Genomic DNA, 22018 nt, shown 5'->3' with positions numbered 1-22018 from the left:
CTCTTCAGTATTCTTTTAATTATAATTTTTACTATTTATAATTTTAATATTACTTTTATTTTAATTTAATCTTTCTAATGAGATTAATAGAATTACAATATAAAGCAAAACAAAAAAATTCTATAAAAAAAATAACAAGAGCGTAATAAAAATTCATATAAATAAGAAATAACAAAAACTCTATAAAAATAATAACATATATGAAAGAGCATCACACAAAATATTATAAAAATAAAAATAATAAAATTCATGATACAAATAATAAAAGACAAAATTGATAAATAAAAAATAAATTTTTTTAATTAATAGTCTAACTAAAGAAATAAATACAAAAATAACTATTTTTAGTTTTTGGTAGTGAATTTAGGTTAAATTATAGAATCACATCTTATCTTTATCTTTAAAATGAGAAGAAAAATAACCAAATAAAAAATAAAATTAAAAAAAAATTAAAAAACAAATATAAAGCTCTTAGTACTAAATTAAACACATACTTTATATTTTATTTTTTTTATAATTAAAAATCTACACGTAAAAATGATATATATCTATTCCCCCACTGGATACACAGGAAATAAAAGAAAGGATAGGTATATAAACACTTGCTATAATGCTATACAAGAAAGTAGATTTTTTGTTGTGCTTATAAAATTTTTATTTAAATTATCTAAAAATAAAAATAATATAAAATGAACTATAAAAGACACCATAAAAAATATACTTGTTAATTAATTAATTATTTAGTAAATATCTTTTATTTATTTGATTTGAATAATGAGAGATTTTATACTCGATTTCTATTATTTTTCTTTTTCAAATTAAATATGCTCTATTAATAATTCTTATTTTTATTATATATACACACGCTTCAATCTAGATGACAAAATTTTATAAAATTGGATAAAAATTTACGTATAGTTATTTTTATATATAATTATCTTTTATCTAAAATTATTAATTAAAAATAATTAAATAATTAAATATTTTTATTAAATGATTATTTAAAAACTTTCACACAATTACATGCATAATCGTAACTATCAAATGTTACACAATTTATCCACAGATTGTGTGACTTCTAGACTTTCATTACCACTGCTCCTCCGCTGGCTTGCCTCCGATGACCTCCACAACTCTTTCTACATACGGGAAGGAACGATCACCTTCAACTTAAAACAGGGACTATCAACACACAACTAAATTTAAATATAATATGATAATAGTTATTATTATATATTATGTTTTTTTGTTTTTTTAATACTAATTTAAATGAATTGGTTTTTAAGAAAATAATATACTGATTTCAAATGAGCAGTTCTAAATTAAGTGATATATTCAGTCGTCTATTAACGAGCGAGTTAAAATTATATTTGAAATCGCACATCTTTTTTATTATTTGAAATATTTTATTTTTAAGAGTTGGTCCAATTTAAATTATTAATACTTTTATTATTTTCAAAAATTATATTTTTATATTTACATTGTAAACAAAATAAATTAATATGATATAAAATAGTAAATACACTATAAATTATATATCTCGATAAATAAAATAATTAAATTATTTAAACAAATTTCTTTAAATTTATATAAAATTATGAAAATAAAAAATATTCACAAATATGTACAGAGAAATTAATTTAAGCATTTAAATCATAAATTAAATAGTTAATCCAATCTAATCCTTTTGTTTGACTAGCAATAAGATAACAGACCACATGTGATAAATAAAAAAAGATAAAAATTCAAACTGAATAAAAAGATACATTAAAATTGAAATAAAAATAAAAGAGATAAATTGAAATTGAATATGAAGAGAATTATTCTACTTTTTATCTAATTTCTTGATGCAATAAAAAAGGACTTCACAACTTAATTTGTTCACACCATAGTTTAAAAATTGAATCGAAGAAATTCCTCAATCTTTTACCTAATTTTTACATCATGATTTTATCACGAAATCAACAAGAGATTTTCAAACCTCTAATCACTAAATACTGCGACTACAATAATTAAAGAGGTATTTATAATCTTTTATTAAATTAAAATAAATAAAACCTTAAAATCTGCAAACACAAAGTCTAACCTAATAAAATAAATAAAAATAAAAATATATTAAAATAAATTAATAATTTTTAAATAATATTTATTTTTTTATATTATTTGAATCAGATATGGACATGGCTCCAGATTAATGAAGACGGCACTTTCATATTTAACCTTCCCTGTTGCGAGTGTTATGAGTATGGGCATGGCTGCTGATCTGCTGCATCTGCAACGTATATAACATTGTATATGAATGGCGTTTCCACATCTCTTCATCCACGAAAATGAACAGAAAAAGTATAAGGAGTCAAATATTCATCAATTAAAAATTAAACAACTTAATTAATAATGATTAATTTTAAATTATTTTTTAAATTCAAAATTTGATTAGTAGATATTAATGACATTTTTTAATCAAAATTTATTTCAATTTATTTTCACTTTCACTCAATATTTACCACAAAAAATTATAAATTCTAATTCCTCTTCCCAACGCTCTACGCTGCCGCGGTTTCGTCTTTGTCGCTAACGTCACCGCAGCAGCGTCTTCGTGCGCCATCGTCGTTCGTCCTTGCATCTTTTTCCACCACCTCATATGCCATTCGTGCAGGAAAGACAATCACCATCGCACTTCTACTTCACCTTCCTCGTATCCCATCGCGACTCCCCATTGCTTGCCACTTGCACTCCACCTCACGACTCTCCATCCGTCGCGATGTAGCCACCGCCAGGTCTCCATTCGCGACATGCGATCAACTACTCCAATTCATGGCGACTTCTCTACTCGTTGCAACACGCCACTGCGAGTCTCCCACTGTCCATGCAACACCATCCAAGACGTCGTCGCCGGCCACCCTGCGGCTCTTCTTCTCCTTCTCCTATTTGGTTTTGAATGATTTTTTTAACTAGTTTTTTATGATTCTTTTTATTAGTTTTGGAGGATTCTTTTTCCTATGTTTTGTATGTTTTTCTTAGAATTTAGATGATTCTTTTTATTAGTTTTGGATAATTTTTCTTTCTATGTTTTGTATGTTTCTTTCTTAGGATTTGGATGATTCTTTATCTTATGTTTTGGTGTTTTTTTTTGTTTTTTGGAGTTTTAAAATTTTTTTTAGAAAGAGAAATTAGTGTTTGCATAATAAATGATAAAAGGTGAATTAAAGTACGAAGAGACAATTAATAATTATTAGTTTTGTATATTTTAAAAAAGGAAAAAGCTCTACATCCAGGTAAAAATTATATGGATGGTATCCAAGTAACTTTCACTCCACACCCCACACCCCCGTTTGTTTTACACGCGCCTCTTATAACCTATATAACGAATCCTTATTTTGCGTTATCAACGTTTCTCAACGTAAACATTTTCATACAACGTAAACCTCTTTCGTGTTCTTATTCTTTCGCGTTTTTCTTCTTCTCCTTCTTATTCTTCAACCTAATTAAATTTGTTGTTCTCCTCTTTCACGTTTTTTTCCTCTGCATTATGGATCTGGATTGATTCAACGCAATTAGCTTCGTCGTTAATCTTCTTCTTCGATCTGCACTTTTGAATTGAAACAATGAATGAATCAACTTCCAATCAGTTGAGTGAGTGCGATTTTGATGATTCTTCTGAAATGCATCAATTTGATGAGGTTTGGATTATTGAATTCTGAATCGAATTTAATGGAATAAAATTGCTAATTTTGTTTGAAGTGAATTGAATGGACTGAGGTGATCTACATCTGAGTTGAATTCAATTGAATTGATAATATGTAACCGTGAGTAATTGTTAGTGTCAGTAAATGTGAGTAACTCTGAATAAATGTGAGTAACTTTTCGGTTCGGGAAGTACTAAAGAGGTGGTTCATCACATTCATGTTTTCGGTTCGGTCCGCAGAAAGTAGTCTAACAAAAATTAGACCAATATATTCTGTTTTCTTCCCTAAGCACTATATAATTGTTTCACCGTAATTAAAATTTTGGTTCACCATAATTAAGACTTTGGTTGACTATGCAGACCAGCTGTTGTGGATGAAAAATTTGTCCCAAAGGTGGGAATGATTTTCAAGACACTAGAAGAAGCTGGAAAGTTGATACGTGGTCAAGAGGGCATTTTCGTCATCTTAGAGCTAAAGGACAGAGTGATAATCTTGTCATATTCAAGGATCTAAATTCTAGAAGAATTGTGCCATGCCAGTCTTGGACATCTAGAAGACTAAGAGTCCGTCTCAAAAACAGTGGTGCTGAAAGGGCAATAATTCACAAGGCCTATTGGGCTAAGTCAGGACAGCAAGAAGCCCAATAATGCTTTTCAAATTCAATGGGAGGCATAATTTATTATTAATTTTTGAATTTTTTAGGCATTTATTTTGGTTTGTTTTGGTGTTAGAGTTTGTTAGAAGATTTGATTTACTTTTGATTTACTGTATTTTAGGGATTTTAAATTTAAATCAAATATGATATAATCTAATAAAGATCAAATCTGATTTAAATTAGTTATCATATCTTTAGGATTTTGAAATTTAAATCATATCTAATCTAATCCAATAAGATCAAATCTGATGTAAATTAGTTATCTTATCTTATCTTTTAGCTAGTTTATTTGGGGTCTATTTAAACACCTTCTGGTGAGACAATTTACATAATTTTTGATGAATAAAATTTTTGTAGTGCTTTATGCACGTTTTTATTGTGTGATTAAGTGAGGTCAAGGTTCTGAAAATCGGACCGGACCAGTCGGTTCGACCGGTTTAATCGCAAACCGGCGACGCAAGCGGTCTGGTCCTCCTCTAATAATCGGCAGACAAAAAACCGCTTGAAAACCGGTGAACCGATCGAAAACCGACCGGTTGGGTTGGACTGGTGACCGGCCGGTTCTTCTAAATGGCGCCGTTTTTGTAATTGTTTACAAAAATAAAAATTAAAACCCGACCCGACCTAGGGCCCACTCGCGAACCCAACCCCTCTTCTTCCCACGAGCCTGATTCGTTCATCTCAGTCTCACAGTGAACCCTAGCCCTCCTCCTTTGAACTGAAGCATTCCCAGGCTCCTAGCCCAATAGCCCTCCATCGTCACCGCGGTCTCAGGTCGTTAGTGCCACCGCCGTCGCCTGGTCTTCAGCACCAGTAGCCCTCCATCGTGACCTGGTTCCCAGCCTAGTAGCCCTCCATCGTCTTCGCTGGCCTCTCGAACCCAGGTGAGTGACTCGTCGTCTTCATCTTCTCTAAACTTCCTCTTGAATTTTTGTTCCATAATATTAATTCTTCAATTCATCTTAGGTCTGCGTTCTTCGTTCTTCGCCTCTTCGATCCTCTTTGGTCTTCAATGTTCTTCACCCTAGGAGTTTTTTTTCCTCAGTTGATAGTTTGATACAAAAACATGAAGACATTCTTCGTTTACCCGTTATGTGACTTTTATTAAATTTATTGCTGTTTTAGTGTTTTGCACTTTTGCTGCTTTATAATTGTTAATTTGTTACTCTGTTTTAATCTGTTACTTTGTAATTGTTAATTTGTTCTTCTGTTTTGTTAATGCTGGAAAGTGGAAACTTACTCTGTTTTGCAATATTGTTGAATGGCTGAATGCTGTAGGCAGAATTGCTAATATGGTCTTGTGTTGTGGTTAAGAACATGCTGTTAATTTTCATTGTGTTTGGCTCCTGCTTTAGGTTAAGAACATGGTTAATACTATTGTTGAATGATTAACTCTGCTGCTACTGCTGGGCTGTACTCTGTTTGATTTTTTTATGCTGTATTGAAAAAAATTATGCTTAAACTTTGATAATTCTTTGTTAATTTATGTTAAAATTTTGATCAATCTGCTGTCTGCTGAAAATGTTACTAATCTTTGTTAAAATTATGGTGAGGTGTGAGCTTTTATTTGTTCAATGTAATCACTTTGTTAAAATGATACTAAAGCATGAGCTTTTATCTGAATGATTAAGTCTTCTCTGTTGCATTGAACTAAATTTATTTATTAAACTTTTTTGTTAAATTTCGCTAAGTTGTATCTTGTTTTGAACTGATTAAAATGATGATGGAATTTTTATTATTGAATTTTTGTTGTTAAATCTTATTTCCATTGAAGAAAAAGAAACTAAAAGGAGAAGAAAGAAACTATAGAATATTAAGTTAATTCCCACAGAAAACATAAGCAAATGTCATGAGTTATGCAAAATATATAGACCAGTAGCATAAACAACTTACATGAATTCCATGTATTGAAGTTTATTAATGATCATGTTTCACAGCAATAGCATAAGCGAATGTCAATGCTTCTAAAATTATAAACTGTTAGTATCTATTTTTGTACAATTATTCTCTCTGTTTTAAATGTTGAGTATTGCTAATTTATGAAATGTTAGTGCTCAATCCCTGCATATTTGGTCTATGTTCACTTATCTTTTCAAATTATTTGGTTGCCAAAGAATCAAGGAGTTTTAATTTTTATTTGTTTTTTTTAATGAGCTTCAAGTCAATAAAATTATTGAATGTGACCTCTATGATGTATTGCACATAAGATGCTTTTCCATTCAAATTTAACCTTACATAAAGGACATATATATTTGGTAACAATTGTAATTGGAAGCTTTCAACTGGTACTTTCTCATGTTTTTAGAGTTTTTTATATTTCTAATAAGCTTACTTATATAAAGCACCTTATAATTTATTTATTATTCTATTCTAAAATGGTTTATCTGGTTGAACCACTGGTTGAACCGGTTAGACCAGTGAACCAATGACTAGAGCGATTTGATGACCGGTCCAGTTTTCTAAACCTTGAGTGAGGTGAGTGATTTGCTTTACTTGTTGCATGGAGAAGATTGAGTGATTCAATTTTCATCCCTCTGATCTAGGTTGTCTTTGAAAGTCTAGTAGGGAAAACCCTTCCGGTGACCTAGGTTGCTAAGAACAAGTTTCTTAGAGGTCTAGTAGGAAAACCTTTATCTATCTTTTATATTTTCGCTGCGTCGCCAATAAATTCTTCTTCTTGATGTCATTCTTTTCTTGTCCCCTTTTATTGAATAATTCTTATCTATTGTGATATAACCCCTAACTCCTTATCTATTGGGGCTTAGGAGTTATATCACAATAGATAAGGATTATTCAGTAAAAGGGGACAAGAAAAGAATGACATCTAGAAGAAGAATTTATTGGCATAAAGAGACGCAGCGAAAATATAAAAGATAGATAAAGGTTTTCCTACTAGACCTCTAAGAAACCTGTTTTTAGCAACCTAGGTCACTGGAAGGGTTTTTCCTACTAGACCTTCAAAGAACCTATCCTTGATAACTTATATCATAGGGATGAAAATTGAATCACTCAATCTTCTCCATGCAACAAGCAAAGCAAATCACTCACCTCACTTAATCACACAATAAAAACGTGCATAAAGCACTAAGAAAATTTTATTCATCAAAAGTTATGGAAATTGTCTCACCAGAAGGTGTTTAAATAGACCCCAAATAAACTAGCTAAAAGATAAGATAAGATAACTAATTTAAATCAGATTAGATCTTATTGGATTAGATCAGATTTGATTTAAATTTCAAATCCTAAAGATATGATAACTAATTTAAATCGGATTTGATCTTTATTAGATTAGATCAGATTTGATTTAAATTTAAAATCCTTAAAAATACTACTAAGCAAATCAAAAGTAAATCAAATCTTCTAACAAACTCTAACAACAAAACAAACCAAAATAAATGCCTAAAAAATTCGAAAATTAATAATAAATTATGCCTCCCATTGAATTTGAAAAGTATTATTGAGCTTCTTGCTGTCCTGACTTAGCCCAATAGGCCTTGTGAATTATTGCCCTTTCAGCACCACTGTTTTTGAGACGGACTCTTGGTCTTCTAGATGTCCAAGACTGGCATGGCACAATTCTTCTAGAATTCAGATCCTTGAATATGACAAGATTATTATTCCTCCCCTTAGCTCTAAGATGACGAAAATGCCCTCTTGACCATGTATCAAAAGTTCTACAAACATTATTCCAAACTTGCTTGTTTTTCTACCAAAATCAGGAACACGACTCAGGACGGAGACAAGATTAAGAATTAACTAATTGTATGCTCTAGAGAGGGGAGGTGGAAATCAAAGATATCTCCAACTTTGAAGACAAACCCTTCAATTGGGTTAAATTGTCTAGCCAGAATTTATGTACACATAATGAAGGATGTTGGTCTTTAGACAATTTTCAAAGTTGTTTTGAATCACTCATATTCTTGTTGTCCAAAGCAGGCTGAGATGCTTAAACAACATAGGGAGCTTAGCATGTTCGTGCGTCGCACCATTAAAACCCACGAGGAAGCCAGAATCAGACTGAGCAAAACTTACCAATCATTTGTGGCAGCAGCTAGCAGCCACCGTGAACTAGGTTTTATAGAAAAAGATGTAAGGAATTACATCACAAGGAAAGTACAGAATATTTTCGAAGAAGACAATGCCAAAGAATTTAGGAAGCACCTAGTTAGAATGAAAGAGAAGAACCAAAATTTCTTCTTTGAGCTCAACCTTGAAGGTGATCACTGCATTAAACATGCATTCTGGGCTGATGCAAAAAGCAGGGCTGCATTTGATTATTTCGGAGACATGGTTTCATTCGACACCACCTATAACACAAATAGGTATCTGGTTCATTCAAACATATTTTTGATGTTCAGTTAGTGTATATATTTTGGTTTACCAACTTGTGGTTGTTGTTTATGCAGGTACAATTTGGTTTTAGGTTCTTTTGTTGGCGTGAATCACCACAGCCAGTCGACACTTCTTGGATGTGTGATGATGAAAAATGAGGACATTCAATCATTCAAATGGCTATTTGAGTGTTAGCTACGTTGCATGGGAGGGAAGGCACCAAAAGGTATTCTTACCGCTCAATGCGCAAAGATTCAAAGGGCAATTGAGCTATGCATGCCAACAACAATTCACCGCTGGTGTATCTGGCACATCATGAAAAAGATCCCAAGAAAAATAAATGGCTACAAGGGACACATTGATATTGAACAAGAGATGAGTCATGTTGTTTGGAACTCGTACACAAAAGATGCATTTGACAGAAACTGGAATGATTTCCTCACAAAGTATGGTCTCGGAGGCAACAAGTGGCTTTCAGGTAATTGAGATTTCAATTCGAATTATTTTTATGCTCATATCTTTTTTTCCCAAAAGCATGCACTATTTTCGGTTCACCATACCTTATAAGTTCGGTTTGGTATGCAGAGATGTACGAGGATTGGCATATATGGATTCCAGTTTACTTGGATTACCACTTTTGGGCCAGGATGAGAAGCACACAAAGGAGGAGAGCGCATTCATTTTTCAACAAGTTCATCACACGGAATAGCTCCTTGAGACAATTCGTGAAGCAACATGACAATTGCCTCACAAGTAGAGAACAAGCAGAGAGAAAATTTGATGCTGCAGATTTTCACACCGTGATACTGTGCACAACAAAATCATCAATAGAGGCACAATTTCAGCATGTATATACCCATGAGAAGTTCAGGGAAGTTCAAGCTCAATTCAGAGGTAAAGTGAATTGTATCACAAGATCAATGCATTCAACCCTAGGTTTCATAACATATGAAGTCATAGAGCAGGTTCCCAACTCCACATTCAACAAGTTTGTCATTACCTACGACGCAGTATCACGAGATGTAAAGTGTCATTGCTTGCTATTTGAGTCTAGAGGCATATTGTGCCGCCATTCCCTAAGCGTCCTAAGCTTTGAGCGAGTGCATAATGTGGCACCGAAATACATATTAGAACGTTGGAGCAAGAACATAAAGAGGAGACATACACACATCAAGAGCAACCAAGATGAATCTCTATTGGAGCCAAGAAGTAAGAGATTTGACGAATTGGTGTTTCGGTCGCACAATATATGTGAATTTAATTCTGAGTGTGAAGAGTTGATCGGAATTTTGCACCGAGCATTTGACAAGGTCATGGCTGAGATGGAAGAATATCAAGAGAGAAGCAAAGGAAAAAGCCTGTTAACCCATGAAGAAGCGACATTAAGCAATGTTAATGATCTTCAAAGCCCACCACGTGTCAAAACAAGAGGTCAACCCAAGAACAGACTTGGATCAAACTTGGAAAAAAGATCTCAAATTCCAAGAAGAAAAAGAAAAAGACAACTCCAAGCGAGGTAAAATTGACTTGCTTTTGATTACTTAAAAATTCAATTCATTTTACCAATGTACAATTAATTATGTATTTTGTAGTTGAACCTTTTAAATTCCAGATCATTGATTCAGTCAAGCTCCACTCTTTACAATGCACCAGATATGAATTATCCAAGAGAGGATTGTACAAGTTTAGTTTTTATTAATGTAAATTTTTGTTCACCCATGAACAAATTTCGGTTCACCATGCTAATAGCAGCTTTAATGAATAGTCACTTTTTTCTGAAATTCTAGTGTATTAATTTCTAAGTTGAAGAATTAGAATTTGTTTTTTGGTTCATGGTTCAGAGTTCAGAGTTCAGGGCTTAGGGTTTAAGGTTTAGGGTTTAGGGTTTCAGGTTTTAGGGTTTTAAGGTTTAGGGTGTATGGTTTCAGGGTTCAGTGTACAGAGGTTCAGTGTGTTTCAAACTTTCGGTTCGCCCCGTCTATTAATTTCGGTTCACCGTATTCATGGTTGAGGGTTTAGGGGTTTAGGGATCAGGGTCTTATGGGTTTAGGGTTTATGATAGGCTTCAGGGTTTAAGGTTTAGGGTTTAGGGTTTAGCATTTAGGGTTCAGAGTTTAGTGTTCAGGGTTCGAGTTCAGAGTTCAGGGTTCAGCGTTTAGGGTTTAGCTTTTAGGGTGTAGGGTTTAGGGTTTAAGTTTTAGGATTTTACGGATTTATGGTTTATGGGTTCAGGGTTCAGTGTTCAGGGTTCTGGTTTTAGGGTTCAGGGTTTAGGGTTTAGGGTTCAGTATTTAGGGGTTCAGTGTGTTTCTACCTTTCGGTTCACCCAGTGTATTAATTTCGATTCATTGTGTTTTTGGGGTTCACAATTTTTTTGTCCAAGTTACTTATTTTTGTTTTTTCTTTCTTTTTTTCCCTTCTGTACAGAATCCCTAAAATAGAAATAAGGTCTCAATTATTTAATCATCAAAATAACAAATTAACAATCCGGTGAACCGAATGAAGAAATCCTACCGAATCAAAAAATATTCATATGGTGAATAGTATATGACAACTATTTATTCATCAAGAAAAATGTTTCTTAATGCAAAAACATTCAAATGAACAAACTAACAATTTCAAGTAGGACAAATAAATTAATTATAAGCTAAAACAGAAGTTTATTTAGTTAGTAGAGTATTTTAAAAGCATTTGAAAGCAAATTTTTCAGGAAATTTTAGTATAGTATTTACCAATGGTTGTGTTGCTTTGGATGAAATCCGATCAATGATCATTTCCCTTGTCCAATGGGTCATCGATGGTGCAGGGGGAGCATCAGGTGAAATGGGTGGGGGAATTTGGTTTCGTAGAAGTATATCAACATTAATACAAAAAAACAACCATCAACAGACTGCTTCTTCTCGTTCCTCTTGTTTTTAACTCCTTTCATTAAGAATTCGGGAACATGCTTTGTCCAATCCCATTTTTGAATGTTGTCCACATGAAAGATTGGTGGCTTGTGGATTGGGGAGGCCACACTTACCATTATGGGGAGCAAGAAGCACTTTTGTATGAAGACAACAAAAGTTCTCTTGAATTTTTTCCGGTTCTCCTCCCTTTCTACATTCATATTCATCACATTCCTTGTCTCCTGGATTCAGTTTGTTGTAATCAACCTTATCAGGAAAAATATTCTCTACAATATTTTAATAGCAAAAATCAGACAAAAACGATCAGTTTAATTTTTCGGACACCAATAAACTGAAAATAGGCAGTAAGTGAAAAATGTATTACCTCCGTTGGTTATGCCGAGGGCAGCTCTTACTTTTCGAGGAGTTATGTATATTCTCCCCTGGAGAGTTTTCAGGCATCCTTTCTCTTCATCAAACCGATCAAGCAATTCTTTCAACAGTGCATTAGAGACGTTCATTTCTGGAACATTTGCCAGGGTACCAAATCTCATTTCTTCCACAATATCTTTCTTTTCTTGACTCATTTCCCTGTACACAATTGCCATTGCCTTTGTTTGGCATCTGCAATAGTGAATTTTCTGCAAGTTTTGAAACAGAATGTGAGGATATATAATACAAAATAGATATTATTCGAATGAAAGCGGATAAATATATTTAATCTGCTTACGTTATAATGTGACTTCTCCTTCATTATTGCCATTTTCTTGTTTTGCTGTAATGAAAAATTTTGGTCAATATTTCATTCAATATATCAACAAGCACAAGCATGTATATGTTAAACATGTCAATTAAAATGGCACAACCCACCGAACCGAAAATTCTTCATGCACAGAACCAAAATCACAAAGGGTACCAAACCAAAAAATGTATATAACTATTCACACAAATAGAACAACCACATATATCTTAATCAAATATAATGAGACAATTTTACAGTAGGATGACTTATCAAAGTGAAAGAGTTATCTCTGATGTTAATTGTTCTAAACAAAACTCATTTAATACATCAACAACCACAAGCATGTATATCTTAATCAAGTCAATTAATATGTCACAACCCACCGAACTGAAAATCCTTCATGCATAGAACCAAAATCACAGAGGCCAACGAATCAAAAAATGTATATAACTATTCACACAAATAAGAACAACCACATATATCTTAATCAAATATAATGAGACAATTTTACAGTAATATAGCTTATCAAAGTAAAAGAGTTGTCTCGAATGTCAATTGTTCTAAACAAAACTCATTCAATAATCAACAATCACAAGCATGTATATCTTAATCAAGTTAATTAATATGCCACAACCCAGCGAACCAAAAATCCTTCATCCACAGAACCAAAATCACAAAGGCCACTGAACCGAAAAACGTTCATGTGGTTAATAAATCATTATCAATTTTTAATCAACAAGAATAGTATTCTTCAATGGAAAAGAAGTACTGAAGATAGTAACAAAGCTCTAGTTAAAATATCCACACCAATAAGAACAAGCACCTATATCTTAAAGCTCTAGTTATATTGTAAAAATCATTCACAATAATTCAATCTACTAAACGAAGCAAATCAAACCTGTAAAACTAAAATGAAACTAGACGAAACGCGACATTGCAAGATTTTAAATGAACAGTAGTTTTCTCATACCGTTTGTAGTCTTTGTTGTTGTTTTCGTTTGTTTCTGGTTGTTGCTTGTGAAATCTTCTTCCAATTCCTTTGCAGTAGTGGTTTTCGCAAAGAATGTGATTGAAGTTTGAGTGATGTTTAGAGAGATTCGAAGAGAATGAGTGTTTTGGTATATTCGTTTCGTGTTGAAAATGTAACGTTCTTTCATAATGAAGCGCAAATGAAAAATGAGAGGTTTTTTTGTGTCTGGCGCGTGTTTTTCACTCTGCATTTAATGCGCCTGAATCTATTTAGGTTTGGATCAACTTGGTTATATGATTATATAGATATGTAGCAGCCCTGTTTAAAAAAAAATTAAATAACCACTAATTAATGATAATTAATGTTATTAATTAATCTAAAATATAATTTAAAAATATTTGTTAATTTATTATTAGTTAGACCCCCTCTTAATTCTCTAACATTATTGAAATAAATATTGTTTGTTCCTCTACAATAATATACCATAGAAACTGAGCACCATACTAGCTTACAAGTTACAAGCAAACCAGGAATATTTAACTTAACTTTCTTAATTTAAGTGTCGGCTTAGTTATTTTTAGGCCTAGGCACAAGGCCTTCACTTTCGGAAAATTTATCCTTTTTTAGTAACGGGAATAACAACAAATATAAATTAATTATTTTATTAATTTATTTAAATAAGTGTTAATTCGAATTTCATTTTATTTATGCAGTAATCTATTAACTAATAAACAATAAATTTTTAAATAAAATTTAAATTCACAACATATTAATTCTTAACTTATCAAACTAAAAAATTCATAAAAATAACAAATAAAAATACAATAAAATTGCTCATGTAGATTTGTTAATAAACACAAATTATAGCTCACGATTTCATAAATTATAATTTTTTTAAATTAAAAACATAATCGTGACTCACGATTTTATAAATTATAATTTTTTTAAAATAAAAAAATTGCCACTTGCTATTTTGCTTTTTCCAATTCAATACAATTTCATATTAACAAAATTTAACCAAAATCTACCATATTTTTACAAATTAAATCACATGCTGGAGCCTAATATAAAAAATATTAGCCTCACTTTCTAAGGTTTTTTCTGACAAATTATTTTTAAAAAATACTCCATAAGTAGAATATCAATTTCTAACACATAAAAAATACTTTGTATATATAAAAAATTAATTATTTATATTAAATATATTAAAATGTAAAATATATATTAAAAATATATTTTATAAAAAATAAAAAACCATCCATTTTCTAAAAAAGAACTTAAAATAATATCACAATCGACATAGTGACAATTTTATCAAATTCTAAAAATTTTCCATAAAATACGAAAAAAGGCCTACTGAAAATGAGTGAAATCCGTTTGAAAGGGAAAAAAAACGGTGATGTTACTTTTATAAGTTTTTTTTTTTTTTGTAATAAGTCTAATAAAGTTAGTACAAATTTAATAAAAAGAAGAACCTCCATATTGTTTCTTTTAGGGTCAAGTAAGATTTTGGTCCATAAGGTATAGGTCAAAAATTTTTTTCGTTTTCAATCTTTTCTTTGCATATAAAATCGTCTCTAAGATTTAGCTTAATTTTAAAATCATTCTTTTTATAAAAAAATTTATTTTTTTTTACTAAATTACTCTTAACTAAAAAAAAATATAGAATAAATAAAAAAGAAAAAAAAAAACGGGTTAAAGGAGAAAGGGATCACGCTGATGGGGAGAAGGAAGAAGAAAGGGAAGAGAATTACGCAAGGGAGAAGGGAAGCCGCCACTGTCGTATTGGGCTCATCGCCACCGTTGAGCCTCATCGTCGTCGTCGTTCTGAGCTGCTCCGTCATCGCTAGATCTGCCACCGTCGCTGATCGCGAAGAGAAAGAGAGGGATGCATGAGCTGAAGGTAGAGGAGGAGTGTCACTGCCATTGTGCCAGCTGCCACCATTGCTGTCCGTTGAACCCAATTCCGTCGCCGAAGGTCCTCCGCTGCTTTGTATCCTCGCCGCTGGATCTCGCCGCTGCTCCTCTTCCTTGCTAGCTTGCTACTGCTCCTCGCATGTCACTGTTTCTTCTCGTCGCTCGCTGCTGCTCTTCGCCGTTGGGTTCCAATTCTGTCTCAGATTAAGTTGATTATTCTGCTTTTGTTCTAATTCTGATTTTGTTAATCACACTGTTATTGTTGATTCTGATTTCATTATGGGTATTGATTCAATTGTTTTTCTATTTTTTGGTTTTGTTTCTGATTTTATTCCATTCTTCTACTTCTCTGTTTTAATTTTTTGTTATCTTTTAGTTGAAATTTTGTTGCTGCTGTTGAAATTATATTGCTATTGTGTTCTTTTACTTCTTTGTTTTGATTTTTTGATATTCGTTAGTTAAAATTTTATTGTTGCTGTTGAAATTATGTTGCTGTTGTTGAAATTATAGTTGAAATTTTGTTGAAATTTTGTTGAAATTCTAGTTGAAGAGGAAGAAAAAGAAGAAGAAATATTGTTGTGATTGAGATGAAGAACTGGGTATTGGGTACTACTGTGATGGAGAAGAATCGGGGATTTTGGTCAAGAAGGAGAAGGGTATTTTAATCTGAAAGACGATTTTAAAACTAAGTTAAACTTTAGGGATGATGTTGTATGCAAAAAAAAAAGTTGGGGACGAAAAAATTTTTCGACCTATACTTTAAGGATCAAAATCATACTAAACTAAAAAAAAATGCGCACATGCATTGTCACTTTTTGTTTTGTGCTTTTTAGTACAGGAATTTTTATTGGATAGGACAAAATTTTATTAACATAGTATAGAATTTTGTGCAAATAACAAACTTATCGATGTAACATATAAATTTTTGCGCACCATATGAATTTTTACGCATAGGACAAATTAAAGTCTTTTTGCACATAGCATATAAATTTTTGCTATGATTATAATTTGTTGGTTGGATGAGTCAATATTCTAGACATGTGATCTTTTAAAAAATTTGTGTGCTGTACATAAAAAATTTTGTATTGTATATTAAAAAGTTATGTATTGTACACCAAAATTTTTCTGTATTGTACACCAAATTTTTTGTGATGTGTACTAAAGTTTTGTGTTGTGTATATTTTTTTAGTTATGTGTTAATGTTCTAATCATGTTGTTATTTAAAAATTTATGTGCTGTATCAATATTTTTTATATTGTATGTTAAATATTTTATATTGTGAATCAAAATTTATGTGCTCTAATTTTTTGAATTTATATAAAAGAAGAAGACGACGACGATTATGATATAAATAGTTTACTGCTGGAAAAAGAAATATTCGTTCTTTTCATTATTTTTTTTTCGCCGTAGCGTATACCATATAATCTTCTCAACGAGTAACTTTAATACTAGTAGAGAATCACAAGTCAAGTGTAATTCTGTAAGGTTGGGTGCTTTGGTTTAGGAACCAGCTGAGCTGAGATAAGTAAACCAAACAAAATTGTTGAACATAGAATTCATAGGCGCCTTGTGAAATCCTAACAGTAGTGAAGACGTCATTTTCTCCAGTAGTTGCAGACCACAAATCAATTTTTTTAGAGGTGAGCACGGATAGTGAAAGAGCCTAACAGCATAAACGACACAAATATTCAAGACAGGAATAATATGAAAGCACTCATAATACAATATGACAGCAACTATAACAAGCAAATATAGCAAGTAAAGCAATAACAAGAACACACCGAGATTTTAACGTGAAAACCCCCCTCAATATGAGAGGTAAAAATCACGGGTCGTCCAGACCAATGAAATAGTTTCACTATAATCAAATTAGGTATAAGAGAATCTCAAACAAAGCACAAAAATGTGCATATAACCAGCCAAAACATCAAAGCACCAAAGCTCACAAATGAGAAGCAAGAAGATGAAATATACCCAAAAAATAGAGCTGTTGTCGAAGCCAATTTCAACCTCTGCAGATCTCCAATTAAAATCTCCACTGTTCAGAATAAAGAACAAGATGTGAAGAATCTACAGTTTAAATTTCACGTCGATCCAACGGTGAAAGAATGAGAAATTGTCGTTCAAAGATTGCTGCTCTGTGTAAAAATGGGAAACCTAATTTCTCTCTTGCGAAGCCAATTTCTCCCACTGAAAACTTTAATCAACATCTTCACCAACCAGAATGAAGAACAAGATGATAAAAACACGCAGTTAAAATTTCATACCGATCCAACGGTGAACAAATGAGAAACTGCCATTTAAAATTGACTGTTTTTATAAAAATAGGAATTCTATTTTTTCCTCTTCTCTCTCACTTGGTGGCTATTCTCTCTACCTCTCAATAACCCCCAAAATATGATTAGGGTTGTGGCACAATGGGTGCAAGAGGCACCCTCAAAATGTTGGGCTTGGGCTTCACAAAGGAGAGAAAAAATCCAACAAATCTCCCCCTTCTCGACTAGGTGGAGGCCTTCGCCATTCCGACAATCAAACATCATGTTTCAAACTTTTCTCATGACAATGCTTTTGTCATCATATTAGCACCATTATCATCAGTGTGAACTTTCTCAAGTTCCAACAACTTGAAATCTAACACATCCCGTATCCATGATACCTAACATCAATATGTTTAGATCTTGCATGAAAAGTAGAATTCTTGGCAAGATGAATAGCACTTTGGCTATCACACCATAACACATAACGGTCTTGCTTGAAACCAAGTGCTGCAAAAAACTTCTTCATCCACAACAACTCTTTACATGCTTCAGTTGCTGCAATAAACTCTGCCTCTGTGGTAGAAAGTGCAACACACTTTTGTAGCCTTAACTGCCATGAAATAGCCTCCCTACAAACTTGACCAAATAACCTGAAGTAGACTTTCGATAATCAATATCTCCTGCCATGTCTGCATCAGTAAAGCCAACTAGCAAAAGTTTCTCACTACCAAAACTCAAACTTAAGTTAGTTGTACCTTTGAGATATTTCATAATCCATTTAACAGCATTCCAATGTTCTTTACCTGGATTAGAAAAAAAATTACTCACAGTACCAACTGCATGAGCAATGTCTGGTCTAGTACACACTATAACATACATCACGCTTCCAACAGCTGAGGCATAAGGAATTTCATCCATTGCTTGTTTCTCCTCATCAGTGGTTGGACACTGCTTGGTGCTCAACTTAAAATGAGGAGCAAAAGAACTAGCAACACATTTGGCATCATTCATGACAAACCTTTGAAGCACCTTCTTTATGTACTTCTCTTGTGACAAATAAAGCTTTTTTGAATCTCTATAACGAGTAATAGTCATACCTAAAATCTATTTGGCAGGACCCAAGTCCTTCATAATAAAGAACTTGCTCAACTGTTTCTTCAACTCATTAATCCTCAAAGCATTCTTGCCCACAATCAAAATATCATCCACATAAAGCAAAAGAATGATAAAATCATCATCAGAAAATTTTTGCACAAATACACAATGATCTGAAGTTGTCTTACCGTAACCATGCTCCCCCATAACAGATTCAAACTTCTTGTACCACTGTCTTGGAGCTTGCTTCAACCCATAAAGACTCTTCTTAAGCTTGCACACAAAATCTTCCTTTCCTTTAACAACAAAACCCTCCAGTTGCTCCATGTAGATCTCCTTATCTAAATCACCATGAAGAAAAGCTGTCTTCACATCTATTTGCTCAATCTCCAAATCAAGAGACGCTGCTAATCCAAGCACAGCACGAACAGATGACATCCTCACAACAGGAGAAAAGATCTCCTCATAGTTAACACCTTTTCTCTGTCTAAAACCTCTAACAACCAATCTAGCCTTATATCGAGGCTTAGAATTGTGTTCTTCATTCTTGATTCTGAATACCCATTTGTTCTTCAAAACTCGCATACCCTTCGGTAGCTTCACCAACTCATAGGTATCATTCTCAAGCAAGGACTTCATTTCTTCTTGCATGACTTCAAGCCATTGAGCTTTGTTTTCATCTTCAACAGCCTCTCCAAAACATTTAGGTTCTCCCCCATCAGTCAAAAAAACAAACTCATGTGGAGAATACCTTGACAAAGGCTTCCTCTCTCTTGTAGACCTTCTGAGTGCATTTGCAGGAATTTCCAAAGCTGGTTGTTCATCTTGATCATCATAGCCAACTTCATCAAGTATCGGATCAACTGTTTCATCTTCACCTGCACTTGTATCATGCTCATTATTTTGAACTTCAACTCTACCATCTTCCACCATAGGCTTAGAGGGAGTAATATCCAAGTTAGAAAAATCATCACTAGGCTGAACCATTGGCTTTTTCGCATTATCAGGATCCTTCAATGTTTGGTCTTCAACAAAGACAACATCTCTACTCCGAATTACCTTCTTGCTAATAGGATCATAAAACCTGTAACCAAATTCATCCATGCCATAGCCAATAAAAATACACTACCTAGTCTTTACATCAAGCTTAGATCTCTCATCTTTAGGAATATGAACAAAAGCTTTACATCCAAAGACTCTTAAATGATCATAAGAAACATCTTTACCTGACCATACCTTCTTTGGCACTTCAAATTGCAAGGGAACACATGGTGTCCGGTTCAAGACATGAACAACAGTGCTCAAAGCTTCACCCCAAAAGGATTTTGCCAATCCAGACTGTGACAATAAGTACTCTTTCAACCAGTGTTCTGTTCATCCTTTCAGCCAAGCCATTCAACTGAGGACTCTTCGGAGGAGCTTCTGATGTCTTATACCATGCTCTTTACAATAAGCATCAAATGGACCTGAGTACTCACCACCATTGTCAGTACGAATGCATTTCAATTTCTTCCCAGTTTCTCTTTCAACAGAAGCTTGAAATTGCTTGAACACATTCAAAACTTGATATTTGGTCTTCAAAGTGTAAACCCATAATTTCCTAGAATGGTCATCAATAAAGGTTACAAAATAGATAGACCCTCCAAGTTTTCTTGTCTTCATCGGCCCACATACATCAAAATGCACCAAGTCAAGTATCTCCGGCTTCCTTGAAAGTGGATGGTTCTTAAAAGAAACCCTGTTTTGTTTTCCAGCAAAACAATGGTTGCACTTTTGCAAAGCAACCTTGCAACCAGATAAAAGATTCCTCTTGGATAACATATTCATGCCCTTCTCACTCATATAACATAATATCTTATGCCATAAATTAGTTTCATCAACAAACTCAGCAGCATTAACAATATCTTTCACAATCTTTGCTTGAGTTAAATAAAGAGTAGAGTATCGTGTACCTCTAGCAACAACCATGGAACCCTTTGGTGAGCTTCCAACTATCACGAGAGAATGAGCTATCCAAGTCTTCATCACACAACTTACCAACAGAAAGTAAGTTCAACCAAATATCTGGAACATGCTTCACACGCTTCAAAGTCAACTTGGTACCGTTGGAAGTTTCTAAGCAAACCTGTCCAACACCAGCACATTTTGCAACACCTTGATGAGCCATTTTCACATCATCAAAATCACCAGGAGTATAGGACGTAAACAAATTCCTCATAGATGTAACATGAATAGAAGCACCACTATCAATCACCCAACTAGTGCTATATCAATAAGGTTAACAGATTCAAACTCCTCAACAACAAGAAAATCATCATGAGTTACATTAACCTTGTCTTCATTGCTACCATCATCTTTATTTGTGCTCTTGTCTTTACTTGCCATGGCTTTCTCCTTCTTTAGCTGCCAACAAAATTTCTTCACATGTCCTTTTGACCACAATGATGACACTCAATATTCTTATACTTTCCTCGAGACTTGCTTCTGCTTTGATCTCTACCTTTAGGACCTCGACTTTTGTTTCTCCCCCTAGACTCAGAAACAAAAACATCTGAATGTGTAGCTGATGTACCTTGTGACTTTCTTCTCATCTCTTCATTCAAAACACTGCTCTTGGTAAGATCCATAGAGATTACACCATCAGGAGTAGAATTAGACAATGACATTCTGAGAATTTTCCACGAGTCTGGTAAGAAGCCAAGAAGTAACAATCCTTGAACCTCTTCATCAAACTTGATACCCATGGAAGATAATTGATTCATAATTCCTTGGAAATTATTCAAGTGATCTGTCATTGATGTCCCATCTGTATACTTTAAAGCCAACAACTGCTTGATCAAAAACATCTTATTATTTCCAATTTTTCGAGCATACAACTGTTCAAGCTTAATCCAAAGGGTCCGAGCATGTGTCTCTCCAATAATATGGTTCAACACATTATCGTCAACCCACTGCCTAATTGGTGCACGAAATTGCAATCACACTTTTGCAATCCCGCACAACTAACCAGCAAGTGTACTGGGTCGTCCAAGTAATACCTTGCGTGAGCAAGGGTCGATCCCACAGAGATTGTCGGCTTGAAGCAAGCTATGGTTGTCTTGTAAATCTTAGTCAGGATATCAGAGATTATCAGGATTGATTGTGAAAAGCAAAAGAACATGAAATGATTACTTGTTTTGCAGTAATGGAGAATAGGTTGAGGTTTGGAGATGCTCCATCTTCTGAATCTCTGCTTTCCTACTGTCTTCTTCTTCAAACACGCAAGTCTTCTTCCATGGCAAGCTGTATGTAGGGTTTCATCGTTGTCAATGGCTACCTCCCATCCTCTCAGTGAAAGTGATTGCATATGCTCTGTCACAGCATAGCGGAATTCATCTGTCGGTTCTCAATCAGGCCGGAATAGAATCCAATGATTCTTTTGCGTCTGTCACTAACGCCCCGCCTTCAGGAGTTTGAAGCACATCACAGTCATTCA

General features: G+C 33.3%; 2 protein-coding genes across 2 annotated transcripts in view; both read left to right on the top strand.

Moving 5' to 3' along the window:
* The window catches only part of LOC107488601 (protein FAR1-RELATED SEQUENCE 5-like), a 13774-nt gene extending 4906 nt beyond the window's left edge, over positions 1-8868 (top strand). The window contains exons 2-3 of the mRNA XM_016109359.1: positions 8278-8663; positions 8748-8868. Of these exons, the coding sequence (XP_015964845.1) occupies positions 8278-8663; positions 8748-8868 (507 nt within the window). The remainder of the gene's footprint in view (positions 1-8277; positions 8664-8747) is intronic.
* Positions 8869-8877: 9 nt separating this feature from the next.
* Positions 8878-10193, top strand: LOC107488600 (protein FAR-RED IMPAIRED RESPONSE 1-like). The gene is made up of 2 exons (XM_016109358.1): positions 8878-9151; positions 9259-10193. The coding sequence occupies exons 1-2, from the start codon at positions 8878-8880 to the stop codon at positions 10191-10193; spliced, it is 1209 nt and encodes a 402-aa protein (XP_015964844.1).
* The last annotated feature ends 11825 nt before the right edge of the window (positions 10194-22018 follow it).

Source organism: Arachis duranensis, chromosome 5 (genome assembly GCF_000817695.3).
Source record: "Arachis duranensis cultivar V14167 chromosome 5, aradu.V14167.gnm2.J7QH, whole genome shotgun sequence".
Classification (NCBI taxonomy): Eukaryota; Viridiplantae; Streptophyta; class Magnoliopsida; order Fabales; family Fabaceae; genus Arachis; species Arachis duranensis.
Note: the sequence above shows the minus strand (reverse complement) of the source record. Positions and strands in the feature narration are given on the sequence as shown.